Source organism: Carcharodon carcharias, chromosome 12, assembly GCF_017639515.1.
Source record: "Carcharodon carcharias isolate sCarCar2 chromosome 12, sCarCar2.pri, whole genome shotgun sequence".
Lineage (NCBI taxonomy): Eukaryota > Metazoa > Chordata > Chondrichthyes > Lamniformes > Lamnidae > Carcharodon > Carcharodon carcharias.
The window spans coordinates 58,722,108-58,744,339 of record NC_054478.1 but is presented as its reverse complement, the minus strand read 5'-3'; the positions used below and the strand labels follow the sequence as shown (position 1 = coordinate 58,744,339).

The 22,232-nt window shown below is 44.5% G+C and overlaps 1 protein-coding gene across 6 annotated transcripts in view; it reads left to right on the top strand.

Annotated features, from left to right (window-relative positions):
• cers6 (ceramide synthase 6) overlaps positions 1–22,232 on the top strand; it is a 319,130-nt gene that overhangs the window by 133,058 nt on the left and 163,840 nt on the right. For all 6 annotated transcript variants that reach the window (XM_041201235.1, XM_041201234.1, XM_041201233.1 and 3 more), the window contains one exon: positions 3,292–3,422. In XM_041201235.1, coding sequence (XP_041057169.1) covers positions 3,292–3,422 — 131 coding nt within the window. The remainder of the gene's footprint in view (positions 1–3,291; positions 3,423–22,232) is intronic.

Here is a 22,232-nt window from a genome sequence, read left to right as displayed (position 1 = left end):
TAATTGGCCCGCCCATGTCAAATGGCGACAGGGCCCGCTTCTCTAGCGGGGATTGGCTCCCCACCCGCCGGAGATTGGGTCGGGCCCGCCCACCCGACAGGCAGAAAATTCTGCCCATAGAATACAAAAGCAAGGAAGTTATGCTAAACCTCAGCTGGAGCACTGTGGTTTATTCTGGGCACCACACTTTAGGAAGGATGTCAAGGCTTCAGAGAGGGTACAAAGGAAATATAGTAGAATGGTTCCAAGAAAGAAAGATTTCAGGTATGTGCATAGACGGAGAAGCTGAGGGTGTCCTCCTAAAAATGAGAACACATTTTATGTTACTACAAACACGCATTATGTTGCATTTATATGTTATTGGCCAGACTTCACCATTCCAGTGTTGGCCCATCTTCCACCCTTAATGAACTTGAGCTCATCTAAAACCTGGTTGCATGTATCCTAACTTGCAGCAAGTCCTGTTCACTCATCACCTTATGCTCGCTGGCCTACATTGGCTCACCACTGAGCAACATCAGAATTTTAAAGTTCCCCTCCTAATGTTGAAATCTTTCCATTCCTCACCCCTCCCTACCTGATATCAGGACTGTGAGCGACCTGAACTCAGAGGTGTCAGTGCTTCACGTTATCTGAACCCGGTACGGTGGGTGCTCTGTTTACTCCAAACAGGGGAGGGTGAGCCTCTGAAAGCAGTAGTGTTATCACTGTGAGCTTTGGAGTGTGCCTGACAATGACTAGATCAAATTGCACAATGCAATACCTTGATGACACTGCAGGAGACAGCATCAAATTATGTACTCCAGAAAACTCTCTCAGATGTGCCTTGTTCTTTGAGGGCAACAATCAGAAATCTAGTCCAACCCACTTGTGGTGCAAGTAAACACTGACAACTTTTTAAATGAGTTTAGTTCATCTGTACTGTGCAACTACAGGAATTTCACACCTTTCAATGCATTTCACTGGTGAGGCAGGCAGCTATGTGCCTTTCCTTTCCTAGCTAATAGCAGAGTGGACATGGAGTTTTGAATTTTAACCACACATTTACCCCTCACCATCATTTTCACATGGTCCATCACTGACACTTCCATCCTCTACCTTGACCTCTCTGTCTCAATCTCTGGTGATAGACTGCCCACCAATATTCATTACAAGCCCACCGACTCCCACAGCTACCTCGACTACAGCTCCTCACACCTTGCTTCCTGTAAGGACTCCATCCCATTCTCTCAGTTCCTTTGCCTCCATCGCATCTGTTCTGATGATGCCACTTTCTAATACATTTCCTCTGACATGTCTTCCTTCCACCTTAACCGAGGTTTTCCACCCACGGTGGTTGACAGGGCCCACAACCGTGTCCGGCTCATTTCTTCCGAATCCGCCCTCACTCCTTCCTCTCCCTCCCAGAACCATGATAGGGTCCCCCTTGTCCTCACTTATCACCCTACCAACCACTGCATTCAAAGGATCATCATCCGCCATTTCCGCCAACTCCAGCATGATGCCACTACCAAACACACCTTCCCTTCACCGCCCCCCCGGTGGCATTCCACAGGGATCATTCCCTCCGGGACACCCTGGTCCATTCCTCCATTGCCCCCTACACCTCAACCCCCTCCCACGGCACCTTCCCATGCAACTGCAGAAGGTGTTACACCTGCCCCTTTACTTCCCCCCTCCTCACCGTCCAAGGGCTCAAACACTCCTTTCAAGTGAAGCAGCATTTCACTTGCACTTCCCTCAATTTAGTCTACTGCATTTGCTGCTCCCAATGTGGTCTGCTCTACATTGGAGAGACCAAACGCAGACTGGGTGACCACTTTGCGGAACACCTTCGGTCTGTCCACAAGCATGACCCAGATCTCCCTGTCGCTTGCCATTTCAGTACACCACCCTGCTCTCAAGCCCACATGTCCGTCTTTGGCCTGCTGCAATGTTCCAGTGAAGCTCAACGCAAACTGGAGGAACAGTACCTCATCTTCCAATTAGGCACTTTACAGCCTTCCAGACTTAACGTTGAGTTGAACAACTTCAGATCATGAACTCTGTCCTCCATCCCACCCCCTTTCCGATTCCCCCTTTTCCAATAATTTATATTTTTTAAATATATTTTTCTTTTCCCACCTTTTTAAAAATTTATTTCGATCTATTGTTTTATCTCCACCTTTTAGCCCATTTTGATCCCTTCCCCCCACCCCACCCCGGCTAGCGCCATCTTTCACTTGCTTGTCCTGCTTTCTACCCTTCATGTCCCCATTAGCACATTCCTTAGATAATATCACCACCATCAACACCTCTTTGTCCTTTTGTCTTGAACATCTTTGGCAATCTCTTCTTTGCCTCCACCTGTCACTGGTCCTCTATCCAGCTCTACCTGTCCCAACCCCTCAGCCAGCTTATATTTCACCACATTTCTATGTTTCTTTAGTTCTGATGAAGAGTCATTCGGACTCAAAACATTAACTCTGTTCCTCTCCGCAGATGCTGTCAGACCTGCTGAGTTTTTCCAGCTATTTTTGTTTTTGTACCCCTCACCTGAAGTTGCTGTAGCATTTTCATATTGATAATAGAGAAAGACATTAGCCTCGTTGTTACTTTGACAGGAATATCTGTAGCATTACCACTCTCCATGGTGATGTGAACACTATTCAAAAGGAAAAGTGCATTTTAAAAAGGATGGGAAACAGCTGCACTACTCCCTCATGATCTTCATAAATCCACCCATTTTGATCGATAGGTGCCATGATAGTGCCAAAACCCCTCTCAGAGCAGCAATGTTGATAATGCAGCTAGAAAATGTACTTTTACACTCTCAGATGTGGATTACACCCTTCCAGCTAGGATTCCTGTTATTTTTGGAAATTGTTGTTTTGGTGGGAATCCTTAACATTCTACCTCTACATAAAAGATGCAGCATGATTTTAAGTTGTACTAATTTTCTGTTTAATAATGCATGGAATTTAGAGTAATTTAAATAGGAGCTAATCAGAAATAAACAACTTATGAAACCAAAAGATATTGGCATTTCATTTTCATTTCAAGAAAATGGGAGTGAAAAGAAACCACACAGTGACATTCTATAAACTTCTCCATTTCACTCTCCTCCTTTAAGGCCTTGATTAAACCCCCCTTAATCTTTCTTACATTTCCCTTTGTCTGAGTGCCTATTTTTCTGATGGCGCCTCTGTGAAGCATCTTGGGATTTTTTTCGATGCTAAAGGTGCTATATTAATGTAAGTTGTCATTGTTGTTGAAGAAGAATTTATTAATTGGCTGATTTCTTCTTTTTAGCATCCGGATGAGAAGAGACTGGAAGGGCTTTCCAAACAACTGGATTGGGATGTCCGCACAATTCAGCGTTGGTTTCGACAGCGAAGGAACCAGGAGAAGCCCAGCACCCTTACCAAATTTTGTGAGAGCATGTACGGATTTAATCTGTTGTGTTTTACTTCATTAGAATTAAAGAGAGTTTGTAATCTGACAGTATTAAAAGGGGATTCATTTGCTGTGATTAAGTTAGTTATTTTGTTAGTTACTCTTCTGCTTTCAGCATTGGAGGTATTAACCTATGTTACCAATGCAGTTTTGATTTTGCTGTGGGATATAAAGTATAAAAATCAAATGAGTACTCTTGTTTCACTGAGATTGCTATTTTGGAAAATGCAGTGGTAAAGAAACTAACATGATGTGAATTGTTAATATAGGCTAAACTAACGGAATAGAGAAGTGGCTTGCTAGCATAGAACTTGAGTATTCCTGAAAAAAGACACATGCTGACGAAGATTTTTATCTTGCACTCATCAGGACAGATGCAAGAATGACAAGTTTCAAAGGGAACAATGATTTATACTGCATGAGAAATGGGGGTGCTGATTGGTATGCATATCGACCCCGATTAGTTGAGGTGTTACAATGGCAAATGCACTGGCAGCTATAGGCCCCCATACTTCTGTTTATTCAAAATAGATGCAATGCCTGGACATATTCCTTTTGCCTGCAGAGGATAGGTCCCTGCATATGAATATATTTAGCTTCTAGCAAGCAAAAGTGAGTTATATCGTGAGCCTGACTGATACTCTTTAATCGGTTGTTAGTGTAAATTCTTAGCACACTCAGGATTGTTCAGCAAGTGCTGCCCAGTTGCAGAATAATATCTAGCGTTAGTCATTATGTTCTAAGCTTTGCAAGGATAGGTATGGCAAAGCCTCGAACAATCCAAGCTGTCTTGCTAACAAATGAACACCCTTTTCTCTTGTGATTTAAATTGTTGTTCCCTCTGAAATTTGGCATTCTTGCTTCTGTCCTGGTAAATGCAAGATGAGAAGCTTTGAAAGCATGTGTGCAGAATCATCCCAGATTTACACAGAGTGCAGTAGCAGGCAGGAAAAAAGTCATTTTAGCTTTTTACGCCATTTCATCCCATTCCCGCTTCTGTAATTAAGCAGCCACAGAAACATGCTGTCTCACTGGTGGGCAGCCTCCAATTTGCTCATCATGCCGTTACCTCAGCTTTTCCTCATGCAGGGCGCCATGTTTAAACTTTAGTTGCGCACTTTTCTTAATTCATTAGATGTGGACATCACTGGCTAGGTCAGCATTTATTGCCCATCCCTAATCATCCTTGTTCAGAGGGCATTTAAGCAGCCAGTGCCATGGCTGGCATCTCTCCAGCTGGTGCAGCCTCATCAGATGCCATGGTCACTGGCAGAGAGGCAGAGGAGCTGCTGCCATCATCCAGAATGCCCTGAGAGGAGCCCGCCGAGACCACAGACAGCTCATGTGCCAAGTGAGGTTGCTTTGGACCTCCCTGCTCACTATTGATGGATGGGCATCTAGCTGGGATACTGGGTGCCCAATCCATCTCCCACACTGACACTGACCAGCTGAGGTCATTGCCGGTGTGAGGGCTTGCAGGTCCGAGCGCATCCCCAGAAATCCCTGTTTGAATCCCTGGAGGATCCTCTCCCATGAGAGTTGCCACTGTCTCCATGGAGGAGACATTGTGCTCGGCCATGAGAGTCAATGCTGTGCTTATGCTCCACATGGACTCCTCCAGAACAGACACCATGGCACGCATTCCCTCATGTATCTCCGCCAGGCCCTCCCGTACACCTGCTGGACATCCAGCATCTGCTACCTCAGGGACGACTCCAGAAGCTCATCATCAGCCATCAACTGAGCATTGCCCTGGTCCCCATCAGTCCTCCGACTGCCGATGCCCTGGGCATTCTCTGCCTCTGTCTGCACATCAATTGAGTGTGAAATGCCCTCAGCGATAGACTACATGGCGATATTATGTCCACCGAGGTGCTGGTATCAGTGCTGGTACCTGCTTGACAGAGAGGGTGTGACGCAGGTGCGTGCTGAGCATGGTGGTCCTCAGGGGTCAGGGGTGGGCCTTCAGGCTCCTCATAACAAACTACTGGTGAGCCTAAAAGGGAGAAGAAGGACATGTCATTAGTTTAACTCATTAGGCTATCAGTGTGCATGCCCGACACCCTGATGAGACAGAGAAATGCACCATGATGCCCTTGTCTTTTGATTATCAAAGGGGATTGCAGGTTCAAGGCTCACATCAATGTAGAGAGTACACTGGAATGGTAGCAATAACCGACATTCTTATCCCAGTGCACTGCACTCTTACTTCCCCCTGGCACCCCTACCTTAGCACGGCTGCTTGACCAAGATTCATGGAGCCTCTCCAGCTCCAGGGCCCCCTGCTCTTATCATGAGAGGATGAGGTGGTGTGGGGGTCCCCCTTCAGTCTGCAACCTCCCTGCATTGTTATGGGATGTTTTCTCCTGAAAGGACAGAGGAGCATTGATTAGTCCACCCTCTACCTGCAGTGCCATTCCGCCTGGCCAACCCCACCTGAGGAACACCTCACAGGACTCAGCACATTCGTGACCCTGGAGCCTCAAGGCACTCAGTCCAAACAGCCAGGGCTCACCCTCTTGGCCAGATTCTGCCTCATTGACATTTGCCAATCAGACTGTAACACCCCTGAGGTCCTTGGGGGGATGGGCAGCTCTCACCTGTTCTGCAAAGTGACCCATGCCAACACGGTACTCACCCTTCCCGATCACAGGAGGTTGTTAAAGCACTTCCGGCACTGCACCCATGTGAGCCTCACCACAACGTTGCTGCTGACCTCGGATGCCACCTCCTCCCAGGCCTTTTTAATGAAGTGGCGGGGCCTCCCCCTCCCGTCCCTGGGGACAAGCCTTTCTCTCCTCGCTGCCACCTCCTCCAGGAGAAATGTGTGGCTAACTGCACCGCCAACCTGCCCTCCTACCTGCCGTGTCCACCCGCTACGGTGTCCATCTGCAACACTTCTGCATCCTTCAGTGGCAGCTTTCCAGAGGCTGCTGAGGCCGCATTTGAATCGGCTACCGGGTTGATTGGACCTGGCGGACATCATGCCCCCGCCCGCCCCTTCGCACACATTCCAGGCTGTGTATCACGCTGGGTGGGCCTTAATTGGCCCCCTGCTTAAATTCATGGAGCGCTGCTGATTGTGGGTGGCGGTCGGCTCCCCGACCACCCCCACCGACCCCTCACACCAAGGGTAAAATTCCGCCCTAAGTTTCTGATATGCGGTGGTGAGAAATGCAGCCCACCATTGATGGGTGGAGCGGACGATCGCAAACTGGTTTCACAACTGTGTGAAACAGATTTTTGGCCTTCTTCCCATATCGTTCCCTGCCTGCCCGCCATGACGCCTGATGCCAACTGGGCTGGAAAATTCCGGCCTGTGTTTTTCTTTAGGAATAAGGTATCAGATGTAAATTATTTATATAATCACAATGTAGGAAACAGCAGCCTGCATTGATTCAGAAGGAGAAGATTCTAATGGCCCAACCTCCTTGACTTTATTATGGAAATGATATTTCAGTCACTACAACCCTACAACATGACCCTTCTCATCTAAAAAAAACCTTTTGACAAATACTGTAGCACAAAAGATAATTATTTAAAAGGCAATAACTTATACTTAAAATGGTAGGCTAAATCTTGGGAGTAGACAAGCAATTAACTAAAGGACACGAAGTAGCAGGGACTTGTAACTTTTGGGCTCGGAAGGAAGTGCACTGTTTTGTAAATTATAACAATGGCTTGGATTCAGAAACCTAATGCAAGCTGAACAAGTTCACATACAATACCAAACTAGGAGGAATTTCTGAATCTCAGGAACTGTAAGATGAAATATGTTAGTGAGTAGAGCAATAGTAGATGAAATTTAATGTGGACAGCTGTAAAGTAGTGTTCAATGGAAGAAAAAAGGGGAGCACAATTAGTCAGTAAATTGGGAACAAATGAAATTGTAAATACTTGAAAGGTATGGGGCAGGATTTTTGGGTTGTCGGGCGGGCGTGGCGGGCAGGCCCAGGAGTGACCAGGAAACCGCCCGCTGCCCGCAATTGGCCCCCGACTGCAAAGTGTGTGGGGGGAGAACGCACTGCCTCAGAGAGCTGGAGAATTTTAAAATCAAGAATAAAGATTTTGAAAATGAGAAAAACATGTCCCCACATAGGACTCACTCACATGATAAAAGACGCAGTAAAAATTCTGTCAAAGCATTTTTATTTTTTTAAAAGTAATGTGGAAACCTCATCCCGCTGTGGATGAGGTTTCCTCAAAAATGCAAAGGCCGCCTGGCTGATTGACCTGCCCGCCAACCAAAAGGTTGGACGGTCAGCGAAAAATAGCTTTTAATTAATTGATTAATGGCCTTAATAGGCCTCTTAATTGTTGGTGAGCATGCTGCCGATTCTCGTGTGCACCTGCTGACCTGAATATCGCGCGAGTGCGCGATGACGTCGGGATGCTCACCCGACATCATTGCGCGCTATTTTATGCCTGATCAGGCCGGGTGCACGCCCGTAAAATTCTGCCCATGAAATTTTAGTAGAATTGTTGCTCAATGTGTATAATTGTTGCAGAAAATGAATCAACATTGTAAATAGAATTGTTGACTTATATAGCCAAAAAAGTAGTGTACAGATCAGCGGAAGTCATGTTCAAGCCCCACAGTATTCTGATCAGATCACATCTTGAATTCTCGAACATAGATAATGAAACCATAATGGTAGGTCAGAGAAAATAAACCACCATTATTTTCAGCGTGTTGAGCAATGAGGAAGACTGGACAAAGTTTGACCTCTAACCTTGAAAGGAGGCAGCTGACTTTATATAGACATACAATACCAATTGGTATAAGAAAGGTGATCAGAAGACTACTTCAGAGTAAATTTCACAGACCACAAAAATACAGGGATCTGAATTGTTCCAGATCTCCAACATTGAGTTGAGTCTTTAGATCACCAGTGCTCTGTAGCATTATGAGGACGGTCATTTGGAGCATAAATGCTAGCATAAACTATTGTTGGGCTAAATGGCCTGTTACTGTTCTGTAGACTCAGTGTGATTAATCTCACCATATTTGGTGGTTCTCATGTAAAATTAGAGTGCCATCTTTAAAAGTTTGAATGCAGATTGCTGCAGAAGAGTGAAAGAGTAGGGGGTATGTGGGAAAGTCCTTGGCTCAACAAGTTGACTTTTAGGTAAATGCACTGATAGACCTAGAAAAAGATGGGGAAGTACATTGCCAAATGTTACAAGAGAAAAGAACACAGTTCAAAAAAACAGACTTTTCAAAACTTCCTTAATGAGATTTACCAAACGATCCCTATAGAAGACAACTGGAACAAGATGCCTAGAGCCACATGGAAGAAGATGAAACAGGTACTAATTGCCAAACCTCTCACTGACAGATCAGTGCCCCAGTGTTCAATGAATCAATAATAACAAGCAAAGTAAACAGGCTAGCCACATTCCCTTTTCTTCCCTGATCAACTTTACTTTCCATATTATGAATTACATAGCTAACCCTTCACACGACACTGTTTAAAGAAGTGCAAAAACTTGGGAACTTACAATATTCATCACCATCTACCCTAATAACAATTACTTTCGTTTGAACTCTTAAAGCCATTTTTCTACTTTTACAACACCAGATCTCTTACGTTGGTTGTCTAATGCCATGTGGTAGACAACCCGCTCCTGATTCATCCTTGCAAGGGAAATGTGCCTTCCAAGTCACCCATGATACTGAATTGGAAGTATATCGCTGTTCCTTCACTGTTGCTGGGTCAAAATCCTTGAACTCCCTCCCTAACAGCACTGTGGGTGTACCTACACCACATGAACTGCAACGGTTCTGGAAGGCAGCTCACCAGCTTCTCAAGGGCAACTTTGGATGGGCAATAAATACTGGCCTAGCCAGCAAATCCCACATCCCATGAATGAATAAAAAATAATACTTTTGTCTCAATCTAATAAACCTCTGGACAGATTCCTGCTTTCCTAAATTTGCTTTTAAATAAGTCTGTCCAACCAATTGCGTTGTGAAAACAGCAACATAAGAACTCCATTTAACCTGCCTTTTTTCCAAATCCTGTGATATGCTGGAGAAGTTGATCACTTTGGTCTACCTCACTGTATCAGTTAGGAGAGACCTCATGAAGATTAGGAGACCCATAGAATGTGAGTAAAAGAACATATAGTCTGTCGCTAGTGATGAAGATATTTAATACATACAGATATTTATCTCAATATATTTTAAGTTATATATGCTGTTGAAAAAATACTTTAAGTTGCCTGTATAGTACAGAAGTATTAGAACCCATTTGTGGCATTGTCACTTCACATGATTTATGGTTTCTTAGAATATGTTTTAGAGATTTGAAATTTATTCTATTTCTGGTGACAGAAGTGGAGTAGGGGCTAACATATCACACAACAAATTCTGAAATTGTTGCTAACCTAATCATTTTGTCAGCCCCGACAGGGCATAAGCCCAGCCAGATGCGTCATACCATTACTTACAGAGCAATTTAAACTTGGCATTAGAAATAGGTAAGCGTGAGCTGATAACAGATGTACATTCCAATCATACAGATCTCAAGCAGTGTGTTACATAGTTCAGATTGATGTACTTTTTTGCCCAGTAGAAAACACAGTAATCCATAATTTTTTTATGATACAGTAGTGGAGAAATAATACTTTTGGGAGCTGCAGTCCAAGTATGACACCAGCAGATGTTATGATTGATATGGCTTAGTTTCTTACTGCAATTCATCTAGCTGTGCAGGCCTCCAGTATTATAAAATCTTCATTTGATAAAGGCACTGTAATAGTCAGTGTAATAACCTTACACCAGCGTTTATATTTGAGCAGTTAATTTTAATAAAGCAGATATTTTCAGCAGTCCTATTTGTATAGTGTGGTTTGTGGGGTTTTCAAGAAGTACATTGAATGCAGCTTATTCATTAATCTATTGAAAATATTGCTTAACTAGCAATCCTCAAATGAGGAAGATGTAAAAGCCCTTTTGCCCTAATGTTATGAATTATTCAGTCAATAAATTAAATGACTTAAAATGAACTGCTGACTTTCACAAGCAGGTTTTTTTTAAAGCATTTCAAAAACACTTTAATATGAATAATTAGTAAATTGAAAAGCAGCTTTGAAAAGTGAAATCAGTGAAGTCAGTTAAGAATGAGATTCTATTGGGAGCCTGACACATCTTTTTTTAGTGCTTATATAACTACCACAAAGCATTGCTCTTTGTTTTGAACTTATTCCTCAACTGTAAGAGATGGCCAATCCGTGAAAATAATTAATAGCAGTGACTATCATTTTTATAATGTCCTAAATGAGGACATACGACCCTCCAAAGGCCCCCCTCATTGATTGCTACCCTGCCCCCAGTCCAAAGTGAGGATTGAATGTTTATTTTATAGCTAAAATTTCTATTTTAAGTGTATCCAAAATCTGGTCACTTTTTTATTGCTGCTTGTGGGACCATGCTCTGTACAAATCGACTGCTGGGTTTTCCTAAATTATAAAAGTGATTATACTTCAAAAGTACTTCATTGGCTCTCGTGCACTTTGATGTTTTCTGAGGCCATGAAAGGTGCTACGTAAATATGCTCATTCTCCTTTCTTTACTTAGAAATGCAACACAAATGTTTCACTCAATTATCAGTCGCATTGTTGGTCATGTTTAGAAGAAAAAAATTGCATTTCATTACTGACTAATTTATCTTCTGTAAACTTTTGACATGATAATTGTATCTTAGGCAGTTACGTATCTATTGGCCATGCCCTGCAGCTCTGGTTGAGATGACAAGGAACCTTGTAAGTTTAATCATTTATAGGGCTATGTTTTGCACTATTGACTAAAATGGATGGAAAGCATATGTTTCATTTGATATGCACTTAATTCACTTTTACTTGCCGATCTAATAACAGTGTAGGCAGCATTTGTTGTTTTCTGACATAACCATAGTGATAGCACTTCAAAAAGTGATTCATTGATTATGTAGTGCTTTGAAACATGCAGAGAATGTGAAGGGTCCTCATCATCTACAAAATGTAGGTACCAGAATGAGTTATATGAGACGCTCGTCAACCCTTTTGGCAGGTAGGAACAGGATGGCAGCACAATTAAAATACCAGGTCTTACCCCATCCGCCCCCATTTCCACTGATATTCAGGTTGGCATCCCAATGCTAAACCTTTCATGGCACTCCTCATGGATCTTTAGCTAAATTGGGTGAGTTGAGCTCCATGATTGAGATTGATTAGGCCTCCAACTGCTTCCAATGGGTGAGTGCACTGACCACTTCCCACCCAATGGGAGCAAACACATGTAAATCTATTCCATAGATACATTCAAGATCACCCAACACTCACTGATATAAACAGTGGGACAAATAAACAAGTGAAGCACTTTACATCGCCAGGGATATTCCAGGCAAATTAAACTACAGTCCTATATCTTTACTAAGTTAAATCCCCATGCCATTATTTACAAAAGGCATTAAAAACAAATATATCTCTATAATATATAGTTCTATGTTTCTGTAATTGTCATTGCTTGTCACACGTTTTCTAATTCACTTTCTCTCTCACTCAATGTCTTTCACTTTATTTCTCCGTGCCCCTCTTCGGCTTTCCCTTGTTGTTTTTTGTGTACCTCTCCATTTGGCTTTGGCTCTTATTCTTATCTTTTATTTCTCCCTCTCACCGCATTCCATTGTTTCATCTTTGTATGGCACCAAGCTGGGTTTGCCTGACAACAAACTGAAATCTCATGACCTCTGTCTGTGCTTCCACCGCAGCACTCAGATGTTGCGTGGCTTCTGCTTGTTCTGCAATGGAAGCTAAAACATCGGCTATCAGATGCTGCATCATGGCTGGATCTGTAAGTGCAGACAATGGAGTTCGCCATCACTTCCATGCTGGAAAGAATGAGCTCCATGTGTTGCTGGGCTCCAAATGCAGTGAGTCAGAAGAAAGTAATTCAACACAATAACAATCTCAGAGTCTTTCCCACGCAGGCATTGCCGGTTAATTTTGCATTGGTTTCATCCTGTATGCTATGTCCTTCCGTGGGTCAGCTACTTAACCCTTGTGGTTTGGAAGTCTACTCTGGATATCAATGACTCATGTACACTTTGTTTGCATTACAAGTAACACTTTTATTAACCTAAATCCCTTAGCATATTAATCAATATCAATGCAACAATACTGATACAAATATCTGCTGATGTATACCCACAATCTGGTTGGCTGGCTTCTTGAGAGACAGACAAGATCAGGTGGCTGAGCCGTCCTGTTCTGTAACTTACATTGATAGCTGACCAGGTTATCCTCTCCTCCGAGTTTCCTGAACATTCGGCTCTTATACCCTTCTGTCGGACCTGCATACTATATTCTCAGTGATGTCGCTTTCTCCTTGGCACAGTGCTTTCAGCCTCAATTTACCCTCCAATGAGATGATGGGTCCTTGGGGGTCATCACAACTGCCCACATCCTGATTGTAGCATTCGAACCATGCTGGGCTGGTCCTTTGCTCCAAGGTTGTGTGTGGGTGCAGTCTGACTAGTTTCTGCTTACATGTCTGGGCATGTTCTCTCTCTTCTGGTCATTGTCTGTCCTCAACCTAACCCTCTTCTCATCAGCTCTCAGTCCACCAAGCAACCATTTTGTGTTATACTAAAAATACATTGTTCAGTCTCTAACACGACGTTTGGTATGACTTCTACAAACAAAACCAGTACATACATCATTTCAAAAAGTGGATCAAAGAAACAAACAAAAAAATATATCAAAATCAAAATATCAGTATCTCTAAAAATATCAGTATCTCTAAAATTATCAGTATCAAAATATCAACATCTTTAATAGCAACTGCTGGGCAAGTTCCATTCTGACAATTTCATTGTGATCTTGTTTTATCTCTATATTGCGAAAGTCAGTGGTTAAGTTCCAGATGTTATTCCCTTCATTTACTGACAACTAAATCGCACTATCTGTTGTTTAAAAATAACGTATTGGTTGCAGTTGCCAAACTTATTAACACTTTTGAGCCCACACTCCTCAAATTTCAAAGTAAAGGCAGCATTTTTTGAGTCACTGGGAGCAGTGACCACTGCTGGGACTGCAGCAGGCCTCGAGCAGCGAAGACCGAGGAGGCCCCAGAATTAAGGTAGGTTTGTGGAGCTTGCCATTATCAGTCGGGCTGGCCTTGGCAAGGGGTGGGGGTCCTTGTAGATGGCAGGGTTTTTTTTGCCAGGGTGGCCCTTGCCATTAGGGTTGGGAAAGACCCTCAATGGGCCAAAGGGTGCCTGTGCCTGCAAGAAGGCTGCCAACTTATATTGGGTGGCCTCCCCACATGGCATACAGCCTGCCCATATACCAGTGGTGACGGGATAAATCCTTAAGTGGACCGTCTCTGACCTTTCCTGCCCCCTCCCCCCGCCCCCTCCCTTTAACATCCTCTCTCCTGATTCTGTGGCCCCCACCCACCTCCTAGCCCCCTCCCGAGGGCAGCATTAAATTCTGCCCAGTAAGTGCAAAACCATACAAGGTATAAATGACGACTACAGTGTGGCAGTGAGGATTTTTGAAAGCCTTTCAACATCAGTGTTTCATTTATATAATTTATTCCTGTGGACTGGGAGTAATGCCCTGCTGCAATCAGTGCTCAGAACTGCCTCCGTTAATGCTCCATAAAGAATATGCTCTAATAATTTATCATGGTGTTGATTTAAATTTAAATCTCCATGACACAATAGAATTAAGGAAAAAAATCTATCGCAAGATGGCTAACCCAATAAGAACTGAAGCTGAGAATATATCTGTGTTAAGGGTCTCAAAATTATACGCTTATTTTAAGAATTTATATTAAGATGTTTTAGATTAAGCAAGTTTTTGGAAAAAGACGAAAGTTGCTTCACATGAAAACATTGACGGGGCAATCGTCCCAGATTTGTAGTAAGTGCGACCACAATGGCAGTTCCTCACGCCGTATCATCCCTATCTCACTGTATTAATTATGCATTCCCAATAAACACGCTGTTTCCATAGCGGGCGGGCTCTCATTTGCCCACCATTCCACCACCTTGGCATTTTTCATGCCAGGCGCCATATTTAATGTCCAGCTGTGTGTACACCTTTCAATGCTCCCAGCCCACCACTGCTGCAAAGAACACATGGCCCCGAAAGGTAAGAAGACTGTAGCCCCCTCAAATGCCTATTGGATACAGTGGAGGCTCGCCTTGATGTCCTCTACCCCTGGCTTGGGAGGCGGTGGCAGCGGTGGTCAGCGCCAATGCCCTGCAAAAGAGGACAGCTACCCAGTGTCGCAAGAGGATGAATGATCTCCTTCGTTCCACCAGGGTATAGTCACTCTTCCCATCACTCTCAACTCACACACTTACAAAACCATCACACATCCACAGGGATCTCACTCACTGCCAGTTCAAGGGACATCACCATTCACTCTTTCACACTCACCTTCATTGTCCTCATCCCATCCATGGGATCACTCACCACCACACACACCAGGCATACTTATCATCTGGTCTGGCAGGCATCCTGCTTACACTCTCTCCACCTCTATTTATGCAGAACAAGCTGGCATACAAGAGGCAGAGGTCACTTACCGGTGGAGGAATGCCTGAAATGAAGGTCCTCATGGACTTTGAAAACACAGCCACCCAGCTGACTGGTGAGGATCTGGACTGGTCCTGTGCTGACAATGAGGTCAGCGCTGCTCTACCAAGTGAGAATCCAACAGTGCAACATCCATCAGACAACCATGCTGTGCGTGACGTGTCCTGCTTCACAGGCCACTGCCATGCATTAATTATCTCTCCTGGCTTTCACAGGTACATCTGCCAAACTGCCAACAGTGTCCATGATCCAGGACTTCCAATCAAGCCAGGAAGAAACCTCTGATGAGGAATCTGAAGGCACCTTCCTTGAAGTTCTGTCACAGCGCTCACCCACACCCTCCACCAACGCAGAGAGACACACCTTGGTGGGACCTAGCTTTAGAAAAGCATCAGGATCACAATCTAGTGATCACATCACACTGCCTGATCCACAGCAGGCAGCAGCAGGGTCTTCACTGGTGTCCTCCACTTGGAGGACTCCTGGAGGCCAGAAATTTGCTGAGTTTGAGTCAGATGACGAGCCCCTGGACTCAACCATGTCACAGTTGCTGGAGCTGCAAAGGCAAGCTTAGGAGCATCAGGAAGGGATGTCTGCTGCACTCCTCATATTGCAAGGCATGATGGAGGAGCCTGTCCGCCTTCAGGGGAGGTGATAGCGCCGGCATGCCAATGCACTGAGGTCAACCCTGGTAGGATGGCTTCCGCCATGGAGACCTTGGTTCAGGATGTCACTCCTACACTGCTGCATAGGTTGAACTCCATCACTGATGCCATACTTGGCCTCCAACAGTGTGTATACAAGACAGGCGTGGGGCAGCTCGATCTCACTCCAACTACCCCTCCTGTTCAAGGAGTCTGCTAGGGGCCCTTGGCCACCCATAAGGAGGAGGATCAGCAGGTGCACACCCCAGAGCCATCCACCCAGGTGACCATAAGGCCATAAAACCATAAGATGTAGGAGCAGAATTAGGCCATTCAGCCCATCGAGCCTGCTCCAACATTCAATGAGATCTTGTCTGATCTAATAATCCTCAACTCCAATTTCCTGCCTTTTCCTCATAACCCTTGATTCCCTTACCAATTAAAAATCTGTCTATCTCAGCCTTGAATATACTTAATGACCCAACCTCTACAGCCCTCTGTGGTAAAGAATTCCACAGATTCACTACCCTCTGAGAGAAGAAATTCCTCCTCATCTCTGTCTTAAATAGCTGACCCCCTTACTCTAAGATTATGCCTTCTGGTCCTAGACTCTTCCACAAGGGGAAACAACCTTTCAACATTTACCCTGACAAGCCCCCTAAGAACCTTATGTTTCAATAAGGTTGCTTCTCATTCTTCTAAATTCCAACGATTACAGGCCCAAACTACTCATCCTCTCCTCATAAGAAAATCCCTCCATACCCGGGATTAACCTAGTGAACCTTCTCTGGACTGCCTCCAATGCCAATATATCTTTCCTAAGATAAGGGGACCAAAACTGTTCACAGTATTCTAGGTGTGGTCTAACTAGCGCCTTGTATAGTTTTAGCAAGGCTTCCTTATTTTTATACGCCATTCCCTTTGAAATAAAGGCCAACATTCCATTTGCCTTCCCTATTACCTGCTGAACTTGTAAACTAGCTTTTTGTGATTCATGCATGAGGACCCTAAAATCCCTCTGGGCTGCAACTTTCTTCAGTTTTTCTCCAATGAAATAGTACTCAGCTCCTCTATTCTTCCTATGTAAGTTGCATAATCTCACATTTCCCACATTATTTTCCATCAGCCATGTTTATGCCCACTCATTTAACCTGTCTATATTCCTCTGTAGACTCTTTGTGTCATCCTCAGCACACCATTTTTGTGTTATCTGCAAACTTGGTGATAGTACATTCACTTCCCTCATCCAAGTCATTAATATATATTGTAAATAATTGTGGCCCCAGCACTGTTCCCTGTGACACTCCACTAGTTACAGGGGTTGCTATTCTGAAAATGCCCCCGTTATCCCAACTCTCTGTCTTCTATTAGTTAGCCAATCATCTATCCATGCTAATATACTACCCCCAACACCTTGGGCTCTTATCTTATTAAGTAGCCTTATGTACGGTACCTTATCGAACGCCTTTAGGAAATCCAAGTATATTACATCTATTGGTTCCCTTTATCTATCCTGCTTGTTACCTCCTCAAAGAATTCCAATAAATTTGTTAGGCATGATTTTCCCTTCATGAAGCCATGCTGACTCTGCTTGATGATATTATGTATTTCTAAATGCTCTGCCATCACACCCTTTATAGTAAACTCCAACATTTTCCCAATGACAGATTTCTTTGAAGCCTGGGAGTGCCCAGCCCATCCTAATCCCCCATGCCTGTGACCTCAGCAGCTCCGGCTCTACAGCTCAAGGAGGGTGCCACTGCCACACAGCAGGCCCCTGAAAGCAGGCCAGGGTCTTGGCTCTCCAGAGGGCGCCCGCCAAAGTCATCACAGAGAGGGCATGGCAGTCAGCAGGCTGCCTCCACCTCTACTGTGGATGTCCGGGGAGCACCAAGATGTAGCAACAGGGTTAGGAAGGTTAAGAAGGTGTAGTTGCACAGCCTGGGCATGGGTGTTAATCACTTGACCATAATGTTTACCATTGTCAATAAACTCCCAAGAGTGTATCCCTACCTATGGCTCCTTTTTCTGATGAGCAGTGTTTGTGTCACTCAGATGTGAAACCTTCCTGCACAAGATAAAGGCAGGTGTCTCAGTCCAAGGCCTCTTTCTTATGCTTTGTGCAGCCTTCAGACCAAAGTGATGGTTTGACCTCACACTCCTTGGACACATTACTGATGCTGCACCTCGATGGTGCTTGTCATTGCTGCCAGAATGCCGTGGGCAGGTGTCACAGAATTTTGTTATTCTCACTGTTTGTTCTCAGCACCTTTAAAGTGGGGTTGGCCCCCACCTTTTCAGCATCTGTGATCACTGACGCTGTGCTCCTGAAAGGCTCTGGTGCTGGAGGCAGACAAAGGATCAGATGCTTTTAAAGTTTCATGGCTGCGTCTCTATGATATGACCCTGATCATAGGGCACAAGTGAGCTGTCCTTGGCCAGACAGGAGTCAGACATTTTCAGAGGCTGTGTGAAGATCTATGGCGTGTGCTCACTGCATGTCATCATCATCCTCCCTGCAATGGAGCGACTATTAGGGCCTCCACTGTGTCTCCATGACAGGAGTATTATCACAGAGGTTATGTGTGCTGCCTTAAGCCAGACTGGAGTCAACCGTTCATAGATGCTCTGTGAGGATCTATGGTGTCTCCTCACTGCATGCATCATCATCCTTCACAAATCTAGCAGCTATGAAGGCTTCCCAAGTGCACACACCTCATTTAGCCTGTGTGAGGGCTTCATTGCCGTCACCATCACCTTTGAGGACCTTCTCACCCTCATCCCCGTCGACGTCCTCCTGATCAGAGGAGAACTCCAGCATCTCCTCCTCAACCAGCTGTACAGCCAGCACCACCTTGTAAAGGGGGAGACTGGCCTAAACTAGGATGATGACATTGCAAGGGATTGTGAGCGCCTTCAGCAGTGACTGCTCTAAGGCCAGCTTTAGCAAGGCGATTGTAGAATATACTAAGTTGTCCAACTGTTCTGCAGTCCACTAAAATGCTCATTAGTTTGCAGTCTGTGCCTTAGGGGTGAAAAGCTCTGGAGCAATTGGTGGCACTTTCATGCCCCTGTGTTGCTTGAGTGGGCAGCTAGAGGGCTAGAGGGGGCTAGAGACCTGACTCCAACCATATCAGTGTTGCTGCACCTGAGCTGTCTCAGCTGCAGAGCATGGTCACTTTACACAAAGTGTGCCTAATGCGTGGCTGCTTCCCCAGTCCACCACACCCCTCCCCCACAACCCCTCATGTGCTTGTGCACTACCTTCAACTGCAGGGCAGCCTTGGCCCCCCACCCCCATCCTTTGCCTGCCCCCCCCCACCAAAGTTGTCTCAACCGTAAGGCAGCCATTGCACCACCCCCCCAATTTGCTTCAACCTCAGGGCAGTCTTTGCACCCCCCCCTCCCCAATGCGCCTCAACTTTGAAGCCCAACAGGCGACCCTCTTGAGTGCTGTGTAACATTATTATGCACTTATCACCGATTTCCCTTCAAAGTGCAGCCCGCAAAATGCACTCCTTACACATGATGTTGTGAAACACATTGGTGTGCAATCACGCTGATGTGGGTGGATGATCCAGCAGGAGGGCTAAACCTTATAATGATATGCTGATGTATTACAATGAGGTTCCCGATGTCCGATAGCAGAAAACACGGCCCGCAATCGACAATCTGAGTGGCCGAACACAAACTGGTTTCATGAAGTCGTGAAACCGATTTTTGACCTTCTCACCATATTGTCCACTCACGCCATCAAACACACCCGCTGCTAGCGGGCACAGACGATTCAGCGCTGAGATAGTGAAACTGTTTTGCATCTGTAATAACTCATAGTAAAATAAAGCATGACTTGCATTTCCATTGCATCTTTAATGTAAAAAATACTCAAGTCACTTCATATTTGGAAATAGACATGGGAATGGATGGCAAGCCGATGGAGGCAGTGATTCAGCGGGGTGACTAAAGGCTTGGTCAAAAAGATGGATTTTGAGGAGGCTTGTCAAGATGGAGAAAAGGTGGAAAGGCAGAGTTCCAGACAATAGGGCCTACGGAAGGTGTTAGAAATGTATGGGGATGTACTAAAGAGCAGAGACAGAGAACTGAAGGGTATGGGAGAGATCATAAGGCAGTAAGATATTGCAGAGATAGGGTGAGGAAAACCACAGTGATTTTTGATGAATGTTTTGAATTTAATGAATTAGGACTCAAAGTAGGTCAGCATAGAGGAGAGTGATTTTTTTTCAAAAAATGCACTTTATTCATAAAATTTGTAAAAGTACATTGCAGAACAGTTAATTGACATTGCATAATGTGCAGTGCATATTAATTTCTCTGAGTACAGTACCTGGTATGCTAAGCTAGTATTTACAATTGTAAATGTTGTATTTATAATTTATTGACATTTCATTTAAAATATTTTCTGGCGTATATGGCCCAAAGGGTTTTACATGGGTTTCAGCCTCTCAGTGTACTATTTCAAGAGGACTCTAGACTGTGGCCATTCCTCATTGAGCCCTTCCAGCAGCTGTCCCAAATTTTAGTGTGCCCCTCAGCACGTAGTCCTGGACCTGGAATGTACCTGTCTACAATACTCACTCATGGGCAGCACCTCGCACTGGAACACCAACAAGTTTCAGGCAGACCAAGGAGTGTCTTTCACCAGGTTGATGGTCTTCCATCAGCAATTGATGTTTGCCCCGGTGTGCATCATTGAGAACAGCCCATAGAGCACAGAGTTCAGCATTAGAGAGCTGCTCAACGGGAACAATCACAAAAACCACTACATCCTTTTCCAGACATTATTGCAAAGACACATTCCAGAAGGAAATGGGTGACAGTCCCTTCCCCACCAAAGCCATCTCAAGCACAGCTTGCAGTGACTCTGTGTGTACGTGAAGGATTTGATGGGTATGGCCATCTCACCACCAACAAAGCTATGTCTTGGTGCTTGTTTTAACATTCTCGTGATGAGGCATTCTGCCAAATGACTTTGACAGTTTGCTCAAGGAACCACCCAACCCGATCCATTGTCTCCTTATCCTGCAGGACTTTGATGACTTTACAGTGCAGACCACTGCCTGATGGACTTGTGGTCAATGGTGTTTTTCTGAACAAACATTTCCACAAGGGACAGGTGGAATGGCACAATCCAACTGAATAGAACATTCCACAGCAGCATGGCCAGATCCTTTGCAAAACTGGGACAATACATAGTGGCATTTGATGTTTGCATACCAAGGCTTGGTGCAGCCACACACGTGTCCATCAGGATGGAGGATACATTGCATCATTTTTCCCTCCTATCTCGAGATTTTTATATTGTGCTCCTGTGGGCATGGTGCATTTTCAATTGCCAGATAAAATGGAAGATGACTTGGGTGACAGCCAAGGCACAAAAGCAGGGTAAGATAATGATGGGCTGGCAGGAATTAGTGCAGGAAAAGGGTATGTCAGTTTATGAAGATTCAGTGGTGGAGGTGCTGAGAAGAGGAGGGGATGGGCTTTATTGCAGAAGTGGAAATGAGCAATGTTTGTGAGAGATAGACTATGGAGCTTGATAATTTGACTGTGTTGATTAGGATGCCCAAGTTTTACACAGTCAGGTTCAACCAAAGCAAGTGAATTAGGAAGAGGGTGGGAGCCTATGGCAAGAGGGCATTGTTTATGCTAGGGATTGAAAGTAGCTGCTTTGATCTTCTCAATTTTCAGCCAAAGGAAGTTGTGTCTGATCCATGACTTGACGTTGGCCAAGCAGTCTGACAAAATAGAGTTAGTTGGGTAGTTGCCTGTAGATGACGGGAAGTGTGCAGATGAGTAATGCTATAAAACATGCTGTTAATTGTACTGATTTCAGTGCAAGATGGTGGCCGAGATAGCTTCTTCTTAATCTCCAGCTTCAAGCGTAAGAATAGAAAGTAAATCTGTTTTACAGAAGTTAATAGAGTAGGAAGGAGATGGGAATTTGAATATGTTTTTATTGTGTGAAAAATGTCATGGTGTTGTTGCAGTATATTGATAGTTAAAGACGGAATAAATGTCGTACATGAATACAGATTAATAAATGGTTACTCTGCTCCATGTTTGTATACATAAGGTGGCTTCTGTTTTCAGCTTCTAAACAGTATTAATGTGTTAACAAAGCCCAGCAGAGTTTGTCTCCTATGAAAAAAAATCACATTTTTGGATCAAAATGGGTCAGTCAAGCAGATGAATTGAAACATTAATACACAACACAAGAACACAAGAATTAGGAACAGGAGTAGACTGTACGGCCCCTCGAGCCTGCTCCGTCATTCAGACTGATCTGATCTGATTATGACCTTAACTCCACCTTCCTGTCTGCCTCCTTGTTGATCAAAGATATAGCTAACTCAGCCTTGAATATATTCAGTGACCCAGTCCCCACTGCTTTCTGCCGGAGGCGGGGGGGGGGGGGGCGGGGGGCGGAGAGAGAATTCTACAGACTAATGACCCTCTCAGAGAGAAAAACTTCTCCAAATCTCAGTCTTAAATAGGAGGCCCCAATTTTTAGATGATGTCCTCTAGTTCTAGTCTCCCCCA